Consider the following 13,683-nt stretch of genomic DNA (forward strand, 5'->3'; position numbering starts at 1 on the left):
GTTGTTCTGAGTTTCTAACTCATCGACTTTAGCTTGAAGAGTAACTCTATTTCCTTCCTGCTTTCGTTGCTTCATACTAGGTCCAATGGGGGTGTCATTCTGTGTGCTATGGCTTCTTTCGCTCCCCATGTTGGAGAGAGATGTTTGGCCAAAAGAAAGTGTACGAGCGGTGGAAACCAGCTTAACAAAGCTGAAGAGAGTGGGAGTAAGTGTCTTTCCCACAGACGGCGCCAAATGTTGATGCACAAAATCAGCGAGGACTTTGGTACAACAGAAAGTGTCAGGTTTGTGACCTTCGCTTGGTTGCTTCGATCACTAGTGAAGATAAGTACGTAAATGAATAAGGACAGGGAAGCAAACACAAGATGTACGTGGTTCACCCAGATCGGCTATGTCCACGGAGTAGAGGAGTTCTCATTAATTGTGAAGGGTTTACACAAATACATAGGTTCAAGCTCTCATTTTGTGAGTTCTAGTGAATAGTTTAGTACAAAATGACATTAGAGATTATTGTGGGAGAATGATCCCTATTTATAGAGGAGAGTTTCTAGTTTTGTTCTAACATTGACACGTGTCGTGTTGTGATTGGCTTCTGATGTTGACACATGTCGAGCTGTGATTGGCTTCTGATGTCGACACGTGTCGCATTGTGATTGGCCTTCTGGTTGAAGGGAAGCTCTTCTAGGTCTTTGATGGTATAACGTTGACCGGTGCTCAGTAGTTTCGGGATTGGTCAAGTATGGTACAAACAATATATATATATATATATATATATATTAATAAGATTTAGAATAAGAATTAAAGTTGGTAGGTATGGTATACCACCAATACTGGTTTTGAATACCAGTACAGTACCGAAACAGTATGGTACAATACAAATACCGTACAGGAACATAAGTATGCGAATTCAAATTAAAAAGTTTGATGGCAAAAATATGTACTAATACTAATCGTTATAGTAGGCAAAATCAAATATAAATTCAAAGCCACCAAGGTATGCAAATCCAAATGGAAAACCACAAAGGTATCCAAATTTAAAAGAAAAACTTCGACAGCGACAAATTCAAATGTACAATGCGGCAAATTCAAATGACCAACACCCAAAATTATTATTCTACCTCTTCAATAGAAATATAGTCTTCAACCTCTTCCATAGAAGCGTCAACTTTTATCTCTTCAATGAAATAGTTATCTTATGAGTCCATTATTATTATTTTTTTGTTGTTGTTGTTGCTTTCTTTGAAGGAAAGGAGATGGAAAGATGAGTTGCGGTTTAAGGTAAACAAATCGTCTTTAGACGGAGCGTGGGAGTTATCATGCCCAACCGTTTGTTATAAAATAAATAACACAAAAGAAGATAATTAATGTCCATATCAGTCATTTGAAATTAGAAAATTCATTCAAAGGTGGGTAGGAAGATAAGACATCGAGGTGGGAATAACATCACTCATTCATTTTTTTTAAAATTAATAAATTACAATAGAATTTGACAGATATACCCATCTCATTTTTGCCATATGGACGCGCGTCAACAAATTTGATGGAATAGACAGAACACCGCTAAAAAGTGGAACACAAATTGAGTTCAAGAGTATAAAGTGGCAATACTTTTGTTCCACGAAGGAAATGAAATTAAGTTTCAGTTTCAGAGAGCATTGCAAAAAAAAAAAAAGCCTTAAAGTGAATTGAGGAGGAACTCCTTCTCAATCATAAGGAACAAGCTCCTCTCATTTACATATAGAGACATGAATTGCAAAAAATTTAGGAGTAGCTCATTAGTTTTGCCTTCCAAATGTCATCCCCTCAAGATAGTCTAATAAACGTTGGGTAATGCTAGGGAGACTAAATTTTTAAACTAAATTTGAAAACTAAATGATGTGTCACCAATAAGAAATAAGCACGTTAATTTAATTAACACTTAAGTAATAATTGAATCATCAACTTTCATGTCATTTAGTTTACAAAATCTAGTCCAACAAAAAAAAAAGTTTACAAAATTTAGTTTACAAATTTAGGATACAAACTTTCTTCTAGTTTAGGAATGTTGTCACTTAGTGTAATGCTATTTTTCTTTATTTGTAAGTGAGAGTTTTTTGTTCAAATCTTGTAGATGATGAGTTCGTTACCAATTTAGAACTCATTTGGAAGTGCCTTTAAAATGATTGAAATTGTTTTTAGTCATTTATGCAAGAAGCACTAGTTATGTGCTTGTTCGAGGAAACAATTTAAAATGATTTTCCAGGATTTACTTGCATTTTTACTAAGAACGGGTTCCCAAAATATTTTCACAAAAAACACTTTTAATTATTTTAAGAGCATTTTCAAACGAACTCTTATTTTTCAAATTTAATATAAATATATTATTGTATAAAAGAAAATGGCCAGGTGGAGGAGCAGCAGCTCAAAAGATAGTAGAAAGTGGGCCAAACCAGGCATTAAAAGTGTGTATGGGGATGGAATAGGATGCTTTCATCCAATTCCCAACATTTGATAATGTGTTACAAGAAAATTTCTTATCTCATTAATGTTTGTCCAAACTTTGGATAGGGAGATTGAGGTGCCTTTCCCTATCATTTTTTAATCATGTATCATTTCGTACTTTAGGTTAACGGCATTCCGCCCCTCTTTCCAAAGTTCTTTTGCTAAAGTGTAGGACACTTCCCTACTTAAGACAAACGTGGTACAAATTACACTATAAAAATATTAAACTACAAAGAAAGGTGTACCTTTTTAATTTGTCTATTTTTTAATAATTTCTTTTTATTGAGCATCTCTAAAAGTGATGTCAAAACTGTCACATAGAATTTGACAGCAGCTGTCAAATTTATTTTTATAATTCTTCAATAAAGGTGATGCAATATATAATAAATGTTGGGTGTTTTAAGTATTTGATTGGTTGCCTCAATAATTGGACTCTACAAAGAGATGAAAAAAAAGAGGATATTTTGGATGTGATTCATAATTCTTAACATTTTTTTATTAAAACCTTAATAATATTCAAAGTTTGATCAAAGTCCCTTGACTTTGTACACCTCATTATATTACTATTAATATTTATAGTTTTATAGTTTTGACATTAATTGTTTGATATTTTATGAGATTTATAATCCTATAAATTTAAAATCCCTCATTATAATATTATTAGAAACGGTTACAATAAAAAAAATTCAAACATTTTGATTGAATAAATGGATAAAAACTATGTAAAAATAAGAAATAATAAATGGCAAAAGAATGTATCCATAGTGTTAAAAAATGGTACATTTTACAAAAAAAATGGGTACATTTCACATATAACAAAGTTGTACATTAATAAAGAAGAATGGGTACATTATAAATAAATTAGGGTACATATAAAAGATTAAAAATTATGAGTACAAATGAATTTTTAAAAATATAGGCGCTAAAAGAAATTAATACATGGGTACAAAATAAAACTAAAAAGAAAATACTACAAATTAAAAAAAAATTGTTGCAAATTAAAAGTGGGTACAAACTAAAAATATAAATATATGATACAAAGTTTAGGCATAAAACATAAATATACCATATGTAATTTTTCTATCATTGATTAAATATACAATGTCACGTGACGATATACACATGGGTACAAACACAAATAAAACTTTAAAAAATATGGGCACAAAAAGAAACTAATATATGGGTACAAATTAAAAAAGAAAAGAAAATTGGTACAAATTAAAAAATATTTGCAAATTAAAAATAGGTACAAACTAAAAATAAATATATATACTAAAAAATTTAGCCATAAATATAAATATACCAATTGTAACATTTTTAACACTAAAGGAATATATTTAAAAATAAAAATATTTTATTATTCAAATAATTAATGATGTTATTAATACCCAATGACCTTGATTAAAAATTCAAAATGAATAGGATTTTAATCAATGGAGTAACAAAAAGAAAGATATGAATCTAATTTTCCCTTTTAAATATTAGGATCAAACTAAAATGTTATACCGAACTCATGGATCATTTTAGCTAAAAAACCTAATTTTTATTTACTTAATTTTGTTATTATTTTATTTGCAGGGATATATTTGGAATTTAGCATGAGAAAAATTTGTTGGTTTTTATTTGAATTTTTGAAGAGAAACACTTGTTGGTTGAATTTACTTCAAAATTGGTTGCCAATAAAGACTCCGTATGTAATATAGTACCGTCGGGCGTCCGCCTAGAAAGTCAACCATGTGATTGTGAAAAAGTTTTACAACTTTTCACTTTTCAGGCCATAATGTGAAAAGCAAAATATTTTCCCGTTGAATAATATGCCTATAACACGTGTCCTCTACTAATTGGAGGCAGCAGCACATATCTTTTGCGCATACATGTATGGAATCTTCGTCCTCAGTCCTATCCACGCTTTTGCTCTTCGCTCTCTTTCTCTAAGTAGATGTAGCTGGTGTGAGAAAAAGAAGAGAGATTAACGTGTGGAAATGGAGAAGTTCTTGAAGGACTTCGAGGTGGAGAACAAGAATCCATCGGAGGAGGCTATAAGGAGATGGAGAAGCGCCGTCGCGCTCGTCAAAAACCCTCGCAGAAGGTTTCGATTCGTCGCCGATCTCGCCAAGCGCTCCGAGGCCGAAAAGAAGAAGCTTCAAATCCAGGTCTCTCTCTCTCTCAAATCAAAACTGCACCGTTTTAATATCTAGAACCGGTAACCTGGTATTTTGAGGCGTTTTGCTTTCTTGATTGTTTGGCTGCCGAGAAAACATGCTCGGAAAATGAAAGAAACTGAAATGATTTTCAGCATTATGCTTTTGCTTGATTTATTCTTGATTCCTGTTTACTTTTTCTTCCCTTTGAAGCCAGTTGGAGGATCAGTACTGCTAATTAAGACTGATAAAACTTCACTAATCGCTAGTCTTACATTCTTAATTCAATCGTCATCGTTGTACTGAATCGTGGGTGAGATTTAAAATAGTATTTGAATTTAGGGCGAAAAAAAAAAAAACGAGTTTAAATTTCTTTGTTTTTTTTGCCCCCAAATCTTCGTCGTCCGGTTTGTATTTTCGGTACACTTCAAAAAATTTCGCCTATATTCTTGAAACAAAAGTATTCTCCCAAATTTTGGATATGCACAAAAAATTAGCACATGCTTGATCAATTTTGTATTTTTGGGAGCTAGTGATTTCTTCATCACATGATTGATCAATTTTGTAACAATTGAGAGTATCGGCGAACAGTGCGCTACGCGTTCGTGGTCCCACGCTCGTCTGAGTGTGTAGGCGGTGATTTCTAATTTAAAAAGAGATCAGCCTGCATTCAGAAGATTCAAACTTTAGGAAAGATAATTGTTATTGGTACTTTAAAAATCTTATTTTTTTTTACTTTAAATTTTTTATAATTAGTAAAAAAATTACACTTATAAAGCTGTAAAATGAGGTTTTTGAAATGTTAATAATAATTTTCTTATAAAAAACCTACAATCTTTGAATAAACATTTTTTATTGTCCAAAGTCCTTGAAGAAACGTTGAGAGAGGCAAAATTTGCTGCGGATTTTGCTAGGCCGGCCACTTTGGTCCCATTTGCTGTTGACAACTGCTTTTCATTTGGTCTATTTGGTCGGCCTTTGTTTTATTGACTTTTCTCTTTAACCGTATTCTCTAATTTATCAACGGCCATAGATTTATTATTAGCGCTTTAAAATGGACAAACTTTCAGGTATTTTGATAGGAAATATAGGCTAATTTCTAGTTGCTTGCTTAACATGGAATTTGCAAACTTGCTGGTCAGAAACGTTAAAAAAATAAAAGGGGTTTTCTGTTCCTTTTTGGTTTAAAACAAAATTGTTATACTATAGAATATAGATAGCTACGTTGGTCCTAATTTCAGCTAGCAGTTAGTGGGTACGAATATAATAATGCGACTTTCTGACTCCATCTTCCAATAACGACAACGCAGAAAATTTCTGGGAAATTTCGTGTGGGACCAAATGGACTAAATTGAAAACAATGACTTAGGGTAGGGGCAATTAAAAATGTTGGATTTACCACGAAAGTAGTGGATGGTGGCTATTAAATAAGATTGACTTGACCCCCTTTTTTAAATCCTTGGAAAGGGTCAGGCCAACAAATGGGGTTATCATGGGCTCCTTTTCCTACCTCATTCACCCCACCTGGACACCCGAAATATTAGGATAAGTTTTGTTTATGTTTTTATCTCGTAAGTAGATGATGGACCATATTTTGAAAATAGATTAACGTTATGCGATAGATTTCGTCATCTAACTACTATTTAACTAGCATATGCGAAATTTTTTATTCTTGTTTTTAAAATTGAATGAAAGAGGAGAGTGAGAGAGAATGCGGGAGTGGGGGAGAGAGGGGACATGTTTAATACGTCTAAGGGTGACAGTTCTTAACAATACTTGAAACCAACATGAAATTAACATATTAGGGTTGAATATTACTTGACACGAAACCTGTATATGACATTACCCGCCAACATGGATTATTTTGACATGACATCCATCTAACAAGTAATATAGAAAGAAATGATTTATTTTTTTCATTTCTAATACGTTTTGTAGGAATCCTTATAGAATAATAAGTCATTTCTTATGGATTTGTTAGTAGCAACGGCAAACCAATTTACTCTTATTTACTAATGTATTGCTAGGTTTGGTGTAAAATTATATTAGCTTAGTTTCAAGTTCTACTTCTCAACAGTTGATCTCCGTTTGGTGATATCAATTTTTTGTTAAAACTTCTGTCAATGTTTGTATTCTCTTAAGTTCCTTGAAGGAGGCCATGTTTCTCATGTATAGACAGCTGAGTTGCATTGATAGTAGCCATATCTGATTTCACAACTGATAATGTGACTTCATTAAAGATTTTATTTAACGACTATATGAGAAAAATAACTGCATATGATGTGTGTAGAACTGCAGACACACACATGTAGCTATAAGCTATGTATTTTTTAAGATATGTATTCATGTATCTATGTAGGTAATCCAGCCGCCGGTTACTATTATTGTCAGTTGAAGTTTTTTCACCTTTTAATTGTTCCTGCAACTATAGGTCTGTATGACATGGTTATCATTACTTTTTTTGACTTTGTTATTCTTATTTGATTTACCAGGAAAAGATTCGAGTTGCTCTTTATGTTCAAAAAGCAGCACTGCATTTCATTGATGGTATCGTCTTTAAATTTATAGCTCAACTGAAATTTCATTGTGTGTTTGCTGACCTCATATATTGAATCCTTTTTCTCTCTTTGTTTGGTGATGTTGTGAAGCTGGTGATCGTGGATCTATTGAAAAGCTTGGTCAGGATGAACTCAAGCTGTCAGAAGATGCCAGAATAGCAGGTTTCAGCATTCACCCAGATGAACTTGCATCTATTACACGTGCCCATGATATTAAGGCCTTGGAAAGCCATGGTGGAATTCATGGGATTTTAAGGAAAGTCAATGTCTCGGTAGATGAAGGTGTCAAGGATAGTACCATACCAATTAGACAAAATGTTTATGGCTTAAACCGTTACAAGGAGAAAGCTCCCCGAACTTTTTGGGTGTTTGTATGGGAAGCACTACAGGACTTAACATTAATAATCCTTATGGTCTGTGCTGTGGTTTCACTTGGAGTTGGAGTTGCCACTGAAGGCTGGCCCAAAGGCACGTACGATGGTTTGGGAATTTTAATTAGTATAATTCTAGTGGTTATGGTTACCGCCATTAGTGACTACAAGCAGTCTTTGCAATTCAAGGATTTGGACAGGGAGAAGAAAAAGATTTTTGTTCAGGTCACTAGGGATGGAAAAAGACAAAAAGTTTCCATTTACGACTTGGTTGTTGGAGATATTGTGCATTTGTCGATTGGGGACCAAGTTCCAGCTGATGGACTTTTCATATCTGGGTACAGTTTGCTGATTGATGAGTCAAGCTTGTCAGGTGAGAGTGAGCCGGTGAATGTATCTGAAGAGAAGCCTTTTCTTCTTTCCGGAACTAAAGTGCAGGATGGGTCAGGTAAAATGCTAGCGACTACAGTTGGTATGAGGACTGAATGGGGAAAGTTGATGGAAACTCTGAGTGAAGGAGGAGAAGATGAGACCCCACTGCAGGTGAAGCTTAATGGAGTCGCTACAATTATTGGTAAAATTGGTTTGACTTTTGCAGTGTTGACATTTTTGGTATTGACAGTAAGATTTTTGGTGACAAAAGGACTTAACAACGAGATCACTGATTGGTCTTCAACTGACGCCGTAACCCTTTTGAACTACTTTGCTATTGCGGTAACTATAATTGTTGTTGCAGTTCCCGAAGGATTACCATTAGCAGTGACGCTGAGCCTTGCTTTTGCAATGAAAAAATTGATGAATGATAGGGCACTTGTAAGGCATCTCTCAGCATGTGAGACAATGGGTTCTGCTAGTTGTATTTGCACAGATAAAACTGGAACATTAACTACAAATCATATGGTAGTTACCAAAGTATGGATATGTGAAAAAATTGTAGATGTAAAAGAAAATGACAGTAAAGAAACATTGATATCAGAAATATCTGGAGCATCAAGCATCCTTTTGCAGGTTATATTCCAAAATACGAGTTCTGAGGTTATTAAGGATGATGGAAAGACCTCCATTTTGGGAACACCAACAGAGTCAGCACTATTAGAGTTCGGTTTACTTTTAGGTGGCGATTTTGATACCCTGCGCAGAGAGGTTAAGATTCTTAAGATCGAACCTTTCAATTCTGTCAGGAAGAAAATGTCTGTGCTTGTAGCTTATCCTCATGGTGGAACACGAGCTTTTTGCAAAGGTGCATCAGAATTAGTACTGGGAATATGTAACAAGTACATTGACTCTAATGGGGAATCTGTTCATCTCTCCAAAGAAATGGTAGACTATATCACGGATGTCATAAATTCTCTTGCCTGTGAAGCATTGAGAACTCTCTGCTTAGCTTTTAAGGATATAGATGACTCTTCTATCGAAAATGTTATCCCAGATGATGGCTATACATTGGTAGCAGTTGTCGGTATTAAGGATCCTGTGCGCCCGGGGGTCAGGGAGGCAGTTCAGACTTGTTTAGCTGCTGGAATCACTGTACGTATGGTCACCGGTGACAATATAAATACAGCCAAAGCCATTGCTAAAGAATGTGGCATACTCACAGAGGGTGGTATAGCAATTGAAGGACCTGAGTTTCGTAGCATGTCTCTAGAGCGGATGAAAGCTGTGATACCGAAGATTCAGGTTAGTAAACAATTGCTTGAAAAATTCACCCTCAATATATATCAAAAGATGCTTCAAATTTTCTAAATGTTCCGTGTTGATACAGGTAATGGCCCGGTCTTTACCGTTGGATAAGCACACATTGGTAAAAACTTTGAGGGATGAATTTGGTGAGGTTGTTGCAGTGACTGGTGATGGGACTAACGACGCTCCCGCTTTGCATGAGTCAGACATTGGACTTGCTATGGGCATAGCTGGAACAGAGGTTTGTATTCTGCCACATGATCCTTTTCCTTCAATCCTGTGATGTTTTGCTTCTAATTAATTCTTTTTTTCCTCTTTCCATTTCCACATCCATTAACATGTAATTCAGAGAGCCTAGTTAAAAATCTCCTACCTTTCGAAAAACTCTCTTATTTTACCTCTTACTGTATAGTTTTCACTATTTATTAATGGGTTTTACTGAATACTAAAAGTGCATAAGATTAACTGCCATTTTCTGTCCCATTGCTCGATAATTGAATGTTTTCAATTCTAAATTATTCATGGATATGTGTACAGGTTGCCAAGGAAAATGCTGATGTCATCATATTGGATGACAATTTTAAAACTATAGTAAACGTGGCCAGATGGGGACGTTCAGTGTACATAAACATTCAAAAGTTTGTGCAGTTCCAGTTAACAGTTAACGTTGTCGCTCTAATGATCAATTTTGTTTCTGCATGTGTCTCAGGTATGTTGTCCAGCAGATTTTTCTTATATGAAATGCCGTTATATTTGTTTGGAGCTGAACTGACACGAATAATTACAAATTCCCCCCCTTCTCTTTCAGGATCTGCTCCCCTTACAGCGGTGCAACTGCTTTGGGTGAACATGATTATGGACACTCTTGGTGCTTTGGCATTGGCAACAGAGCCTCCAAATGATGGACTTATGAAAAGGCCCCCAGTTGGGAGGGGTACCAGCTTCATCACCAAGGCTATGTGGAGAAATATCATTGGTCAGAGTATCTATCAACTGGCTGTCCTTGGAGTTCTCGATTTCTCTGGGGAGAAGCTACTAGGACTTACTGGTTCAGATGCAACTGAGGTTCTCAACACTGTGATATTCAACGCATTTGTGTTTTGCCAGGTACATATTACTGGTTTAACCAGTACCCTAGTTTCATCCGTGCTGCCGTGCATCTTCCACATGGTTAACTTTAGTACTTACCAGCATATAACTTATAGTTTTGATGTTATTATTCCTAATTACGCAGATGGTTTTGGGCCTGTGGTTGTTATCTCCCCTCGTGTTTGTTTTCCGATATCGAAAGAATGCTGCTGAAAAGCTTGTATTAGTAATACTCAAGTCCCACGCATGTATGATCTTGGCTTTCTTTTGTTCTAACAGGTGTTCAATCAGATAAACAGTCGTGACATAGAGAAGATAAACATATTCCGTGGAATGTTCGACAGTTGGGTATTTCTAATCGTCATGGTTTGCACAGCGGCCTTCCAGGTTATCATAGTAGAGTTCTTGGGAGCTTTTGCTAGCACTGTGCCACTAAGCTGGCAACTATGGTTACTCAGCATTTTACTTGGAGCAGTTAGCATGCTTGTTGCAGTTGTTCTCAAATTAATACCTGTTGAAAGGACAACTAAGCACCATGACGGATATGAAGCGCTTCCTTCCGGTCCTCCAGAGGGCATAGTTTGAATAGGAGCGTTTCAGACGCCCTTTTTTCCTTCCCAAGGCTAGACGACGTCTACTGACTGAAACTAGTACGCCCTGAGATAGTCAAAAGGCCGTTTTAAGTTGCAGAGTTTTTTGTGTTGTTGAAAGTGACGGTCCTGTGAAAGCTCTGCTCGGTATTTTGTTTTTGTTTTCAAAAAGCTAGAAAGGTTTGGTTCAGTCAGTAGATTTGGTAGCATTTTTCCTTCTACGAATTCCCCACCCACAAAGCAATTTGAAGCACATTGCGAGGCTTGAGATCTTCGAAATCGTTGTTTAGAATTTTCGGTTATCTGATTGAACCTCGGTATAGTTGGTTAGAAAGAGAAATTTATGCTGTTCTTAAACGCATGTGTGAAGGTTTTACGCGACGCCATAGTGCTTACAGTTGCAGTATCTATCTGCGTATCATTTGTATTTCAGTGAAGATTATAAATTGAAATTGTGTTCATATAAGACAATGAATTGTGTTGGAATAGTTTTGTGAATCTTTCCTATTTGACTGCATTCCTCTTCGTTTGTAAATGAGAGATCTAAGCTTTGAATTTCATGTAACTTGAAATCATCAAAACTCAAAAAAACTTACCTTTCAAGCGACAAGAGGTAATAACGAACGCAGTTCGAAGAGTTTTACTTGGAATGAACCGGAGAGACCGGAAATACATTAGCTCTATGAATAATTAGGATAGAATCTGGTACAAAAGGAGTTGCTTGTATACATAATAATACACCACCACAATGGATTCTCTTTCTTTCTCTAATACACCATCACAATGAATTCTCTCTCTCTCTCTGCTAAAACATTATTCGCTACGAATCTACGTGCACATAATCTCACTAACAAAATACTTAAGCCTTCAAAAACAAAGAATTTGGTAAATGTCAAGGATCGCTTATCTGAGTCTCCGTTTTGCTTCTCCATAGGCAACGACTCCCATAACAGTTATCATGTAACCGCCAATGCCGATAGTAAAAGAATTGAGATAACAACAGCCACTGCGCCTTTTGCATTGCCTAATACCTGATTGTAACATAATTACCATAAAACAAATTATACGAGTCCAAGAACGAGCCAAAAATAAATAAACATGTTGTTTCACCTACAAAAAATTGATTCGGCTGCATTCGAAATGTGTTTGTACTGCATTTAAGGCTTATGATTATGTGCAGACAGAGTTGCCATTTGACTGGCCTTTTACACTACGAGCTTACAGTCGTAACTAGCTTCAACTGGCAGCAGTTTAATCAATGTTTTGATCCTATTCCCAATAGAGTTGACACTTTACGGGTGTACAATCACACTACAAGTTGGATTTTAGGTTTTGATTGCCAGGTTTGGGGTAGTCAGTGTTTTTCTACAATAAAATTCAATTCTACTTTAGCGGATTTTTTGCGAACGTGTGAATTGTGGAGTAGCTTCTAAGATGAATGTTTGCATTCTTTTCGAAAACGAGGAGTCTGGTCATAATCGAGCAATGCTCAAGCTGCTACACTGTCAAGATGGACAACACATTCAAGAGTGGCATCTACGACATTGGGCTCCATTATAAGTGCAGCAGGCAACAACACAAGAACAGCAATCGGAGACATGTACAGCAGCAAATTCATTGAGTTCAACTTCTCCCTGTTCAGTGCTAAGACATATAAACAGAACAAGTAGTAAGAAAACACCACAGCAAGAAAATAGTGAATTAATTTGGCTTGGGATAAAGATGGAACGAAACTGAGAAACCTACAAACTGAACTTATATCACAACTATTTGGAAAATTATAGTTTTGATTGCAGCGTGTCCGTTGTTTGCCAATCAAATAAAGCAAGGGGAGCATATCTAACACGTATGTGTAGGCTCTAGTAACAGCCTTCAAAGAAAAAGTTTACAATTAAGAAATAGAATAACAGCCTTCAATATTAAAGAGAATGTATCTAACACGTATGTGTGGGCTCTAGTAACTACTAAAAGGTCGTACCCAGTGCACAAGGCTCCCGCTTTACGCATAAGTAACAAAATTAAATAAGCAATTAGGAATACAACACTTAATGGTTTATATTCAAACACTCATTGCTTTCTTTACCTAAGAAGAAAAATTCACGCTTGAGGTGGTCTAGCCCTCATCCTAATTGTAAAAGAGGTCTAACAGCGTGCGATTAGTTATTTATTTCAGTCTAACCAGAACCTTTTTGGACATCTATATTTATGTCCGTCCACAAAGAGATGATTTACATGATTCCTACAAGTCTGAAATCTCTGTAACTACAGCACAGGGTGTAGCATTCACACAAGGAAAGAAGACACGTAAGCCCCCGTATCTTGACAATGGCTTTTTTGAGCTCTCTCTTTCTACTGATGATTGAATTGTCCACAATGGTTTCCAAATGAAATATGAGTTTCAGGACTCTTCGGGGTTCAAGGTAACCAAGAAAATGGCTGTGCATGATGAAACTATAGAAATCTCCATTATCTCTGAGATCAGCCTTCATAAGTTATTACTTATTGGAATCAAAGCACATTTCTGATATAAAAAGTTAAAACACAGAATACAATATAAGCCAAAACAGTAAACTGAAAAAACAGGCTGTTACATTCTTAAAATTCATTAGATACATATATCATATGCCAACACAAACTTTAAACACCAGCCTCGCATAATAACAACAATATCCATGCATGGTTTTGGATATGAATGACCCCTGATTTCTCGAATTGCTTACTTCTGCCACGATAAAAGTAGCATTGTCCATTATTAATTACAACTACAAGTGAC

The 13,683-nt window shown here is 35.6% G+C and overlaps 1 protein-coding gene across 2 annotated transcripts; it reads left to right on the forward strand.

Annotated features, from left to right (window-relative positions):
* Positions 1 to 3,514: 3,514 nt before the first annotated feature.
* Positions 3,515 to 11,367, forward strand: LOC103423267 (calcium-transporting ATPase 4, plasma membrane-type-like). 2 transcript variants are annotated; one of them, XM_070809956.1, is made up of 7 exons: positions 3,515 to 4,634; positions 7,115 to 7,169; positions 7,271 to 9,228; positions 9,314 to 9,472; positions 9,769 to 9,940; positions 10,040 to 10,338; positions 10,466 to 11,367. In XM_070809956.1, the coding sequence occupies exons 1-7, from the start codon at positions 4,464 to 4,466 to the stop codon at positions 10,613 to 10,615; spliced, it is 2,964 nt and encodes a 987-aa protein (XP_070666057.1). In that variant the 5' UTR covers positions 3,515 to 4,463; the 3' UTR covers positions 10,616 to 11,367. The 2 variants fall into 2 exon arrangements, with proteins under 2 accessions (XP_070666057.1, XP_028946437.1); XM_029090604.2 differs by having other exon boundaries at positions 10,600 to 11,367.
* The last annotated feature ends 2,316 nt before the right edge of the window (positions 11,368 to 13,683 follow it).

This window comes from Malus domestica, chromosome 12, assembly GCF_042453785.1.
Source record: "Malus domestica chromosome 12, GDT2T_hap1".
In the NCBI taxonomy this organism is placed as follows: domain Eukaryota; kingdom Viridiplantae; phylum Streptophyta; class Magnoliopsida; order Rosales; family Rosaceae; genus Malus; species Malus domestica.